The 14,432-nt window shown below is 36.9% G+C and overlaps 1 protein-coding gene across 1 annotated transcript in view; it reads right to left on the bottom strand.

Annotated features, from left to right (window-relative positions):
- Window positions 1-419: 419 nt before the first annotated feature.
- The window catches only part of grk3 (G protein-coupled receptor kinase 3), a 280,800-nt gene continuing 266,787 nt past the window's right edge, over window positions 420-14,432 (bottom strand). The window contains exons 21-22 of the mRNA XM_072247961.1: window positions 13,347-13,460; window positions 420-10,384 (exon numbers count right to left, since the gene is read on the bottom strand). Of these exons, the coding sequence (XP_072104062.1) occupies window positions 10,223-10,384; window positions 13,347-13,460 (276 nt within the window). The 3' untranslated portion in view covers window positions 420-10,222. The remainder of the gene's footprint in view (window positions 10,385-13,346; window positions 13,461-14,432) is intronic.

A 14,432-nucleotide genomic window follows, 5' to 3' on the forward strand; every position in this document is an offset into this window, starting at 1 on the left:
ATTGGTCCAAACTTCCCTATTGTTGGTAGATTACAATCTCATCCCGGGAACCGAATCTTCCCTAGAAGCTGCTGCTAGCAATAGCAAAATCTGAGAAATATTGCTAATCACATGGGTGGCAAAACTGACCATTTCCATTTCTTACAAAACTAGTAATCTGCAATTGTAAACCTTCATGATATTGAAATTAATGTAAACAAATTCCCAGTCTTGTGCTGTGCTACACAGCAAAACACTTCTATAAAGAGTGCAAACTCTTATTAAGAACAAACACTGGCATGGTGAGTGTAAACTATGATGATTACATTCACTAACAATGTCTTTCAAAAGTATGTATGCTTCTTTTAGAGTGTTAATTGAAAGTAACAACCCTGAGTAACAATAAGCACAATCTCTCTTTACAAGAACCATTACCTTAGTGAAAAAATATGAAATGATTTATTGAAATATACAGCTCAACAAAATGGAAACTATGGTGTTGCATTTGTGCTAACATGGAGGATATTGAAAAAAGGATTTCAACTCATTCTGCTGAAGATTGAAATAAGAAACATTAATGTGATGAATGGTGCAGCATTTAAATTCTGAAACGAAGTACACAACAAATGAAGATGAGTTTCAACAAACAAGTAGACTAACAGTTGTGGGACAAAGGTGGAAGGAGCTTGAATGTAATAACACTTCAATTTTAAATGAGGGAGAATAGTATCCATTTGCCAATTAGATTAGCACTTACTTTTGTCGAAATGTGGCCTGGTAATAATTTTAAACAGGATTATTGCCGCCTAAATTAATAGGCAGCGCAAGTGATCCATGGACCAAGTTGAAGAATTGCATTGTAGGCAGCCTAATGCTTTAAAAGATTACATTTTCACCCCTGCTAGCTGCAAACAGAATACTCTTCTAATTCAGTACACAAAACTGACAATTGTATTCATGAGTCACTGAGCTCCAACAGTCAACAATTTGGTAAAGTTCTCTGAAATTTGTCAACGTGATAAGGTGCTTTATAAATATAAATCTCATCAATACCACCTTTATAAAACCAATGGTAGCTTGAAAGGTGCAGGCATTATTATGATAAAATGCCATATTTCATATGGAAGTATACAAAATCCTTTTCTTTCACTTTTCTCTCCTCTTCTGAAAAAATCCTGGGATACCATTCCATTAAGGGTTAACATCCCCCAACTAAGTTAGCTAAGTGGCCGCTCTTAATATCCAGAACAGGAAGATACACAATCAAGCCCAATTCTTTACAACACCCACAATCTGCTTTCCAGAGGGCAATCACTGGAAAGTACTTCAAAGGGGCGATGTTGGCTTGTTCCTTTTACAAGCCAAACTGCCATACTGGCTCAGATCAGGTCATTCTGCAGAAACAGGAAATGGAACCATTATTTCCATTTGGAGGAAATGTCTTGGAACCCCTTAAGAAAGTAGCAGATGCTATCTTAATTAATCTACATAAATGGGAAGGATGGATTTTGCCAGCGAATGGCACTCAGACCGAAATAAGTGGATTGATCATGCCTCACTGAATGACAGGAGGCAGAACAAAGTTGAGGGACTGTTATGTCTCCTCCTGTTCTATAGTATGGCTTAGTTTCATGCTGCCTTTACTAAGTGTTCTGCCAGAGGAGATAATGTCTGTTTGAATCTCCACATTTGAATTCATAAGAACATCAGATAAGATTCAAAAGAATCAGAGAAGCAATAAAATATGACCACATGCACAGTAATAATTCAGACAAGAGTTCAGTTTGGAATGTCAGAATGTCACAATGATGTCAAACGGACAGTTTCACAAATAAATAACATAACATGTCTTTCTTGTCCCTACCCCCCCACCAATTTTGAATTTTACACTGAAGATAGTTCATCCAAGTTCATGCCACCAAAAAAAATTACAGCTGAATCCATTACACAGTAAGGTAGACACTTTTGGAAAAGATGCAGATTGAAGACCGGAGGATCAACGAACAGGGAGAAAGGGAGGGAAGAGGTCAGACATTCTGTAAATAAGATGCTTCTTTTTTTTTCCAGACTATATACACATTGTTTGACATAATAACAACAAGATTCAGTCAATAGACAAAAGCTTAAAAAACATTTTTTTCTTTTTTTAAAATTCAAGCACAGTATAGAAGTTGAAGATGCAGCATATCTTCGTGGGGGCTAATGTGGGCTTGTACCACATGTACATTTTTGATGCATGTGTCCTGTTGGACACAACTGTAGACAAGCCTATCCCTGGATCCTTTCAGCCCTGGTGCTCTGCACCTTTTTTTTTGTTATATAATTGACCCAAATAAATGACAAAGGGTTAGATGATGGGCAATCTTGATACAAACTGAGCTTCCAACAACTTCTACATATTTTCTTTTAATTATGTCCTAAGTTAAACGCTATCAATGGATCGTTCTCTCATTTGTTTTAAATTAAACAATCTTGATTACAAACCAGCCACGTTCTTTGTGGAAATTCAACTGCAATCAAATCAAAAACGTCAATGATAAACAATAGAATGTGCACACCCCTGAGCCCAAATTTCCTGGAGCTTCTTTCCAAGAGCCTCCAATGTGCTGCAGGTTGATTGTCATGGGCATAAATGGGAGCATGGCTGGATCTCCAGGATCAAGCTTACACATGCTCAGAAATTATGTGAAACACATTTGTTAAATAATTCAAGAATCATGATGAAAACTGCTTAAGCACAATGGCTGACAATCTTCCCTACCTGAAATAGTCCCTCTTTCTCCCAACCACCAACCCAAGCTTAATCCTTGCTTCATGGAGCCTCGATTTTTGAACCCTGGGTTCAGCAATGGGGATAAAGGAGCTGACTTTTAAACCACTTAGGCCACCACTAGAAATGCTGCAACTCCCAATACATCCTTAAAGCATTTCTTCAGCAGTAAAAAAGTACAGGAATTAACCCGATTTAGACAGCCTCATTAATGCAAAGCAGCTTCTTTCACATCCCTGAAAACTGGTGCAAAAATACGATTTTAAAGTTAAAATAAACCTTATCGAGCTAATGATAATTACAAATTTCTGAATGAATCAATTTATTCATTGTGCAAAGACCCAAAAAGCACAAAATTTACCACAAACTGGTGCCATAAATCATTGCTTCAGTATAGAGGCCCAAAAATATGAATTTCACAAAGAACATAATTAAAATTTGACTTTTAATAAAGTACTGGCACACTTCCTTGGACTTGGTGATTGGTTTAGTAAACTTTTCAGGATTGTCACTTGATTACTGATACCATTATATTGCCTGCCTGCAGGGTGAAGGAATAGTTGTGCATGGCAGGTCTACATGAATAAGGAGTATTATATGATCAGAAAGAGTAAACATGGAGAAGGGAAGCACTTACTTAGATATGTAACTCATAGTGCTTACTTGTTTGGAGTTAGCATCCACTTGCTATGCCTGTGAGTGAAAATTATTCCAGACTAACTTTTGGCTCTTTTTTTTAAAGAAACAAAACTTGTAATTGAGTTTGTGCAAGTTGAAGGAGAGCTCATTTGGCTAAATCACAGATTTAAAACCTTCAGAAATACCACTGAAGGAACAGATGGCTGCTTATTTTTCCTCACATTTTGATTCTGTTAACTCCCACATTGCCTTTCAGACTTATATACTACTTCCACAGAATTTGCCTCATCAATAATTGGAAGTCATTGTATCTCAGTACATGTGACAATAATAAGCATGCATGTACATTTGTCAACCTGTGAGAAGTATTGACAGGATGCAAGGCAGCCAAATGAAATGAACAACAGGAAGAGCTACATTTTCTGAGAGTTCCATAGATAAATTTGATTTTTACAAATTCTTTACTTATCCAGCTTTATTTATCAGTAAATAGAAGTAAGATAAGTATGAGTAGTTTTGAAATTTGAATGATTGTTCAAAAGTGTATGTCACTCAGAGGAATTAGAACAATCCGCATGGCAGCCAGTGGGATTATTTGCATTTCAGAATTTAAAGACCAATGATAAAGCTTTGAAATTACATCTTTATGAATTTTAACTCAGTGCAGGGAAACATTTTATCATTTTACCGTATATTTGTACTGAATCTTCTTTAATGTTAATGCTCTGAACTGATGATAAACATTTATCACACACACCGTAACCTACATATTGAGTTTACAGGTGCTGACTAAACTGTTTATTAATTCCAGCATTTCAGCAATGACAACCTTCTCTTTATTTGATAGCCCTTTCCTAAATCATGGTTTATAGTAAAATTCATCTCAGGTTTGACCACTTATTTTAAAATTATAATTTAAACAAATAGATGTCCCAGCATGCAGGGTAATAGCAAGTACCGTATAGCAGCAGAGTAATCTGAGCACCATAACTCCATGTACAGCGTTAACAAGGTAGGTCACTGGCAGCTGGTGAGTAAGGTAAAGCAGGCAGTTGTGGATCCCAGAATGAATCTATGATTAGACTGTGGCTTGAAGGTAACTTGGTTTTCTTTCTAGAAAGTAGAGGTAATGTTCTTTGGGATTGAGGTTAGAATGTGAAGATGATATGGTTTATTCCCCTTCATTACAAAGGATTGCGGTAATCACTTGGGAAGAGGAGACACAAATAACAACTTTCTGACAAATTGGAGGATTCCACCTGGGTGACACTTGTATCCTTCAACATGAAATGTGCTACTTTTCTTTCCTACCATGACTCTTAAATGTACTCATTCATTTTAGTGGACAAACTTTAAAAATGTTTTCTTCAGTAAACTGGCCAATAGATTTTGGTATGGCGGCTATAGCCCAGAATACTTTAGCAGATAACAAAACAGGTGCTAGATCCTGTAAGAGATGAGGAAACATGCCCATGTAAAGTACTTTTTAATTATCTGTACTTTTTTTGCAATTTCAAATAATATTTATAAACCTGCCATTTTCACACACAGTATTTCCACTCCCTCAACAACATTTCTCCCCTTGTCATCAAATTTCACAATTAATTAAGCAGTACTAACTCAATGAACAAATTCAGATTATGCATCGGCAGGACCAGAGTCTGATATCACCGGAAATTCTGACCTCCCTGCAGCTGTACCTAAACATTTCACCTAAACTACCTGGACAGTGAGATCAAAACAAATCCACTTAAAAACAGAAATATATTAAAAGATATTAAAATATAAAAATATGCTAAATAACATTTACATCTACTTATTAGTCACAAAATGACTAAGAATGTTTGTTATTGGAAATTATATGCATAACATCTAAAATTTGAAAAACATATACAAGTTCTCTTTCAAGAAAATTTAGATTAGCAATAATGACCAATTATTGGAAATCAATGAAATCTTGAAGTAAAAAATATTTAAAATATGATGGAAGGAGGATCAATGTGGATAAACCAAGCAATAAAGGAATATCAGGACCAACTCCATTCCAGCTGGGAAAATAAACAGAAATCACTGTAGGCAGTGATTTCCATTTGTTTTTAAGTGCCTTTAGCCTAAACTTAAATCCAGGTTAAACGAGACTTCATTAACTGAAAGTTTATTGGCAGTGTTTGAGAGTGTTGATACTTATGCACTGTCAGTATTGTGCTTTGTGAGGGCACATTCACAAGATAAAAATCAGTAAGGATACCGTATAAAAATGTAAGTTGGGTTAGAGAGAACACAATGGTTGGTCATCTGAGCAGGATGCAATTGGTTTCTCAACATCTGAGAAATCGCACCCAAGCTTGCGTGATTGCCATCAGGAGATACTAAGGAATTATAACAGTTTTAATAGTTACATTTAAGATTACGTTAATGGCATGGTCTATCTTTCCACTGCCCTGGTTTAAGGATATTTTCAAATTACAGATATCTCTTAAGTTTTTCTACTAACTGGAAAAGGTTAGTTTTTGTACTTCCTCCATTAACTGAAGTCCTCAACTTCACAAATCTCAGCTTAGATATCTTTCATAAAGCATCTTTTTTAACAGCTGCCTCACAAACCATTTTGCAGGTTTCAGCACTGTTTTCATTTATACTCTCATACACTATTTACCTGAATGCATTCGGCTTTAACTTCTTTCCTTTCTTTGGCCACCTCTTTGAGCACGTTTGTGGAGTGACTCTGGAGGGATGGATTTTTAAAAAAATATATGCTTGGAATTCGTCACAAAACTGGCTGCATGTGACCTCCAAATAGGGAGCTGAATGCCCAAAATGTAATTTTATCACCTCTGATGTTCTGAGATTATTTTTCAACCTCCTGTTAGTCATATATTTAACACATAATACTTGCATTGTGAATTATTAATATCTGATTAACGCATTTATCATATGAACCTCACCGTGTCATGGTCAGATGACAAAGGAGGAAGAGGGATGTGGTCCTACAGGTAAAGGGGGTCAAAAGGCAGGACTTCAAAATAGTAATCTTACTACCATCCAGCTTGTTATTGAGCACAGAAAGAGGAAAATACAGCAGAAGAATGTGTAACTGTTGAGATGGTGCAGGAGAAAGGGCAATTATTGCTGACAATTATTGATCAGAGATATGAGGATTAGTACAGCATCATGGGGATGAATAATAAGGTAAAATGAAATACTCTTTGTCTAAATGCATGCAGCATTGGAAATAAGATAGATGAGTTTACAGCACAAATATACAGCAAATATATGGATATGCAATCTTACTGAGGTGGTATGAAAAGCAATCAAGGCTTGGAAATGAAGATACAGAAATATTTGGCATCTTTGAAGTTCATATAACAAGGAAAAGGGATTGGGTGGTTCAGTTAATAAAACATAATATCACTGCAACTGTTGAAAATGAAATTGTCTCAGAAGCATATGGTGCACAATCAATATTGATAAGATACACTGCGGGGAAGAAGTTATTGACAAGAGTACAAATAGTCTCTTTAACAGTAGCTGTATTGTAGGACAGAATATAAATTAAGAAATAATGGGGGCTTATAAGAAGATTCTGTAAAAAGAATGGGTTGGACAAATTTAAATTGTCAGGAGTACCTTGAAGATGAGTTCATTGAGTTTATTCAAGATGGCTTCTCAGAGCACTATGTTGAGGAACCAGGGTGAAGGTAACTTTAGATGTATTATTCTGTAATGCAACTGGATTACTTAATGAATAACCTCACAGTAAAGAATCCCAAATAAAAGAATGATCATAGCAGAGTGAATCTTTAAATTCAGTTTGAAGGTAAAACTACTTAGGTCTGAAACTACTGTCCTAAGCTTAAATAAGGGTAATCAGAATGGCACAAGATGGACTTGGCTAAGGAGAACTGGGAAAATAGATTAAAGGATAGGACAGTAAGGAGTTACTTCGTAAACTCAGCCATCTGACTCCTCTTTCCTGCTCTGCCAATCAAGATCATGGCTAATCTTCTATATCAACACAACTTTCCTCCACTATACCCTTGATAATGCTTAATATTCAAAATAAATTAATAATTTCTGAACAAAAAATAGAACCATGAAAATTAAGGTGCATTCAAGCTGTATCAAATACAGCTCCTGCAACAATGTAAAATTAGGGGATAGTTGGTTTGTAAAACTAATAGGTTGAATCAGTTGACATTATTTTGTACTTGCATGCTTTTTTTATGTAAGGAGATCTCGTAAGATTGAATGTGTGTATATCTCTTTTTAAGAAAGAAATTATTAACATCGGTATCCTCTTCATAATGTTCAAATGTAATGATATTACAAAAGTCTTAAAGTATTTTCAATTTATGAGAAAAATATAACTATCATCTGTCTGAATAATTGAGCACTAATACTGTTTCAACATTGAGTGACTGAGGAATAGAATAAACCAGTGTGTGCCTATTTGAGGGATATGGCAGATGGGCAGCTGGGAGGGAGAAAAGAGGAATCAGGAAAATGGGAAGATAAAATGGGGCAGAAGCAGATTTCTGAAGGGTGAGAAATGTTTACTAGATTTCATCCAGCCAATTAGTTAAATTCACGATTGGCACCTAAATTCCTCTTTGGATTCAACCATGAGCCCTTCTGACAAATATCCAACATTGGTTTAAAGAAGAAGCCAATGTCATCATTTGATGTAGCAAGTGAACTCATTATTAAGATATCAATCTGTTCAGGTATCAGTCCTCTCATATTTTCCAAACATTTTGGTTTCTCTGTTCTTTGAACCTCCCTTCTATTAAAGCAGTAAGCCATGGCAATGGTTGTGGTACATTTTGAGCCAAATCCTGTCCTTGTTATTATTATTTTTCAGTACGCACTAAATGTAGTAGTCCAAAACGCAAATGTAACCAGAAAATACTATACACACCACCGTTGTATTTTTTACAGTCAAAATATGAGGTTTAAACATTTTAGTGGTACTGTAACTAAAACAAAATACAACAAAAAAAAGAGTTGATGTTGCTCCCTAAATTCGGATTAATAGCTGACCCTTGTTGCAACTGATCAATTATTAAGATGTAATAATACATTGTCACTGTTCATAGAAGACATGTTGATAAAGCAATTCATGCTACGTAATCACCATTTTAAGATTTTCTCATTGTTATCATGAATTCTTGGTATATTAGTTTTTTTAAACATATGTACACTTGCACAGTAATATCTATGATAAATATTTTACTCTCTCTTAAATCATTGTTTTAAATCTTCGTTAATTTGTAAAGTCCATTGGCACTTTGCACTTCATGGTGGGAATGGGGCAAAGACTTTACAAACAAATTATGTGCTGTGTGGATCAGAAGTGTTGTAGAATGCAGGGATTCCTAAATATTTTTATTGCACTGAAGTAAAGAATTCGGGATGGAGTGTGGGTCGATATCCCATCAACACAATGATTTCAAACTCCTTCAAACTATGATAAGTAGTTAATGATGGAATGGAGTCCAGTCATTCTGGATCAATATTTGTGTTGAGAGAAGCCAGGAACAAACTAAATCTGTAGATCAGCATCGAATTATGTACAGTAACTGAAAACTGCCCAACAGTAGCAGAATAGTCTATGGCTGGAACCAGGCATCACAGAAGCAGAATAGGGCATGAATCAGTAACTAGTTATATATCCTGTAACCATAGACACTTAGCAAAACACACTGAGCCATATATTGTCATTCGTTATCCATGGAAACTTGACAATGAAGTGTGACAGTGTTGTCACCTAGCAACCTGTGAAATCCTATCAATAAAACAGGCCACAAAGCAACATCCAAGTAGCCATGAAAACTTAACAACTGCTGAGAGATAGCGGTATTAACACATCGGAAATCTGGTAATCCAGTGTGGTCGCAATCATTCTCTTGTCTTTCATAGGAACGTTACAATCAGCAGGGATATGAGACAGGGTGGAGGGAATTAAGCACCAACGCACCATTGTTTTTCACAGTCTGTGTAACTAGGATCAAATGTAACTGCTCTGGAAACCAAGAAATGAATTGGCACCTGGTTACCATGGAGATAAAATAATCCGTCTTCCAAATGATGTCTACAGTCACCCAATATTGGGCACATATGAAAAGTGGTAGCTGGTAGAGATATGAGGAAAGACACTAAGTTCGAAACACTGAGAGAAACCCAGGACAGGTGATGATGATGACGATGATGATTGGCACACGGCGCAATGGTGACCGAACATGTCACCAAATTACATGTTGATAGCAGAGGAACCATGTCGACGGACGGACGGACCACCGATATGTGTCAATGTCCTTTGTGATATGCTGGAGTCCAGGAGCAAATTAAAGTTGAGCGAATCAGTGACTGAAACGCACGTCCAGTCAACCACTTGCTTTGTATGTGAAAGTTCCTTCGACCCTCCGATATGAAGCAAAGAACACCACCAGGGCGCAATGACGCATGACAAAATAAATTCTCCAAAATTATTTGGCAACATCCTCCAGTCCATTCCTGTGGAGTTGGCTCATTAACCACAGCGATCACTGTGGTTGCAGTTAACAGGTGCTACACTCATTCATCAATACTTCCAATAGAAAATAAACAGCCAAACTGCTCTGAAAGTCTTACATTCATATATACATACACGTATGCATATATATAGATATAGATATACAGATATCTATACATATATATATACCCTGTTTTGTGGGATCATATAATTAACTAATAACAACACGCTGGACCACGTACGAGGTGATATAGAAGTAGTTGCACAAAACCATCCTCAGGTCTCTTGTTTCTGTTTCCCCACTCACAAGCAAGTGCTCTCTTCTAAAGCCCGTTGCTGTTCCTATGGCTGAGAGGGGGTTTGGTCAGCTCTACCACTGCTGAACGTGACTTATTCAGCACCTTAGGGGCTCTCCGCAGGACCCTCTGAGCCTCATTGAAGGCTTCCGTTAATTCTTTCTTCCACTGAATAAACTCTGGATCACTCTGTAAAAAGAACAAAAAGGAAGTGCAAGGACATAAATGGAAGCCTTTAGATAAATTTTCTTATTTTCTTCAGCAAATCTTTCTAAAACCTAGATGAAAGTTATTAGTTTTACAATCATGAGAAGTTTTCTTATTCCTTCTTTGAGTTGTTCATTCTATATTTGGGACAATTTATTTAATTGTGAGAGTCATTTCAGTTCAGCCTTATCTGATCCTTACTCTTTAATGCAATCACAAGTATCTCCTGTTCCCTCCCCCACTACTTTAACTCACACTTTTGTTTTTCTGGTCCTTTTTTTTTACCTGATCCTGCACTGACAGCACATTCCACAAACAGATTTGATCAATAGTCTATATGAGCATTTATACAACCACATCCTACTTTTTTAAAGCAAACAAAATGAATATATGAATTCTGCAGAACTAACTTTCAGACCATAAGACCATAAGATATAGGAGAAGAATGAGGCCATTCAGCCCATTGAGTCTGCTCTGCCATTTCATTATGTCTGATCCATTTCCCTCTCAACCCCATTCTCCTGCCTCCTATTCATAACCTTTCATGCCCTGACTAGTCAAGAATCTATCAACCTCTGCCTTAAATGCATCCAATGCTTGTGGTAATGAATTCCACAGACTCGCCACCCTCTGGCTGCAGAAACTGCTCATCTCGGTTCTAAATGGCATCCCTCTATTTTGAAGTCTGTACCTACTGGTCCTATACTCCCCCACTAAAGGAAACATATCCTTCACATCTGCTCTATCTAGTCCTTTCAACATTCAATATGTTTCAATAAGATTCCCCCCAGTTCTTCTAAACTCTTCCGAGTACAGGCCCAGAGCCTTCAAGCACTGCTCACGTGATAACCTTTCATTCCCAGAATCAATTCTCATGAACCTCCACTGAAGCTTCTCCAATGTCAGCACATCCTTTCTTATACAAGGGGCCCAAAACTGCTCACAATACTCTGAGGCCTCACCAGTGCCTTATAAAGCATCAGCATGACACCCTTGCTTTTATATTCTAGTCCTCGTGAAATGAATGCTAACTTCCTCACTACTGACTCAACCTGCAAATTAACCTTTAGGAAATCCTGCACGAGAACTCCCCAATCCCTTTGCACTTCGGAGTTTTGAATTTTCTCCCTGTTAAAAAATAGTCTATGATTTTATTCCTTCTACCAAAGTTCATGACCATGTACTTCCTGACACTGTATTCCATTTGCCACCTCTTTGCCCATTCTCCTAATCTGTCTGAGTCCTTCTGCAGCCTCTCTGTTCCCTCAACACTACCTGCCCCTCCACCTATTTTCATATCGTCCGCAGGCTTGACCACTGAGACATCAATTTCATCATCCATATCACTGACATACAACATAAAATGTGGTCCTAATAAAGGCCCCCGTAGAACACTACCACTCGCCAGTAACCAAATCCGAAAAGGATCCCTTTATTCCCACTCTTTGCCTCCTGCCAATCAGTCAATGCTCTATCCATGCTAATACCTTTCCTGTAATACCCTAGGCTCTTCCCTTGTTATGCAGCCTCACATGCAGCACCTTGTCAAAGGGCCTTCTGAAAATCCAAGTACACCGATCCACCAATTCTCCTTTGTCTACCTTGCTTGTTATTTCTTCAAAGAATTCCAACAATTTGTCAGGCATGATTTTCCCTTAAGGAAACCATGCTGACTTTAGCCTATTTTGTCATGTGACTCCAACTACCCCAAAACCACTTCCTTAACAATTAACTCCAACATCTTCCCAACCACTGCGGATAGACTAACTGGCCTATAATTTCCTCTCTTCTGCTTCCCTCCCTTCTTGAAGAGTTGAGTGATATTTGCAATTTTCCAGTCCTTGGGAACCATGCCAGAAACTATTGATACTTTAAGGATCATTACAAACGCCTCCTCAATTTCTTCAGCTCTTCTTTTAGAACCCTTGGGTGTAGTCCATCAGGTCCAGCTGACATCAACCTTCAGACCTTTGAGTTTTCCAAGCATCATCTCCCTAGTAATAGCAACCACACTTACTTCTGCCCCGACATTTCCATCATATTGCTAGTGCCTTCCACAGTGAAGATTGATGCAAAATACTTATTCAGTTCGACGACATTTCATTGTCCCACTGTTATTCTCTCTCCAGCATCATTTTCCAGCGGTCTAGTATCATCTCTTGCCTCCCTTTTACTCTTTATATATCTGAAAATACTTCTGGTATCAGTTTTAATAGTATTGACTAGCTTACCTTCATTTTCATCTTTTCCTCCCTTAGTTCTTTTTAGTTGCCTTTTGTTGATTTTTAAAAATTTCCCAATCCTCTAACTTCCCACTAATTTGTGCTCTTTATATGCCCCCTCTTTGGCTTTTATGTTGTCCTCGACTTCCTTGTTAGCTACGATTATGTTATCCTACCTTCAGAATACTTTCTCTACTTTGGGATGTATCCATCCTGCCCTTCCAAATTGCTCTATTGCCACTATCAAGTTTCATTGGCAGATAAAAATAACAAAATTATTAGAATCCACTGTTTATTCAAATAAAATGCACTGAACCATCTGCCTACATCTCAAACTCTACCTTCTATCTCCCCCCACCAGTGGGATTCCAGTTCTAGAAATGAAAAGATAGGAATCGCATTTAATTCTTCTCAGAAAACCCTTTACTGGTCATGGAACCAAATTTTCCCTGTGAACAAAATTTTGACAAAATTGGCTGACATATTATTTATAGCTAAGCAATATTTTCAAAGATCTTAATGATTGGGATTGTCGCAATTCAACTTTTCTTTGAAGAAAACTGACATGAAAAAAAATTTGGAAAATGAAAAAGAAAACTAATGGAAGGTAGTTGGAATGTATTCAATGCCTTGCTCCTCCTCCTTGGGAGTGTTTGCCTGTCCAGTGTAATGAAACGTAGCAGTCATCTCTAAACCTCCCTAACCTCCAGAGAAACACTTACCTCACACTGCAACACAAATTGTTTTCCTCCCTTAATCCGCAGGAGGATACATTTCTTATCTTTAATCTGAGTCTCTTCCACTGACACTATCTGCTCCATTGTCAGCAAACTTTGCTAGATAAATAAAGCAGAAAAGAATTAAATTCAGACGTGAATGTCAACTGTTTACTATATTTTAAATTTGAATTTGCAGTGGGTTGCTAAATGAAAGCATCCTACCAGTACTGAATATCTAATGTAAAAGATACTCTGCGTGTGGGAGAAATCTTCTTAAGAATCTATTTAACTTGATACTTGAGGAAACGCATTAACAAACATAAGTATGACGAGTTTTAGATGAAGAGCAAACATCTGTGTTGTGTTTGATGTCAAAGCTCAAACATTGTGGTAACAACATGCTGAAGTTTGGCCTGAAACTATAACTGCGACTGCTTCACTAGAGGTGGATAGTAGCTTTGACCATCCAGTTCACCAGTTGTAAGTCATCATGTGTAAACCCAGCATATGAATTATCTGATGCATTGCAGTGGTGCAGAGAAAAAAAGTCAACAGGTTAAATTGGACAAAGGTTATAAAAACAATAGTTCCACTGAGTCTCTGTCTAATGGGAGATCACATAAGAAGAAAACAGATTAGTCTAAATAACCCAAAAGTACATTCAAGGATTTCTAACTCATAAAATATTTATCGAATCTATTATTTCAAGTTAGTTCACCATTTCCAAATCAGTAAAGGAATATTAGAACTTGTTTCATATAGTAAGAGTCATGACGACAAAGCACTTATGCAGAGATTTCTTTTTGAAAATTAAGTCATTGTGTCTTAGTAATTCAAATTTTCAATAATTGTCCATTAATCTGACATATTTGATATAGAAGGTGGATGTTACTTCCAGGTTACAACTTGCAAGGATAACATGGGTGAATATGGTATTAAGCTTGAAGGAGTGAAGCGTACACGAGTCAAATTTCAAAGGAATGTGAAATAAACCAATCAATAGTGGTGTGAAAATTATAGTGGATAAAACTATGGAAGTATTTATATGCAATGGCTCCAATCAAAAGTCAATACAACTTATAAATAGGG

Source organism: Mobula birostris, chromosome 31 (assembly GCF_030028105.1).
Source record: "Mobula birostris isolate sMobBir1 chromosome 31, sMobBir1.hap1, whole genome shotgun sequence".
NCBI lineage: Eukaryota > Metazoa > Chordata > Chondrichthyes > Myliobatiformes > Myliobatidae > Mobula > Mobula birostris.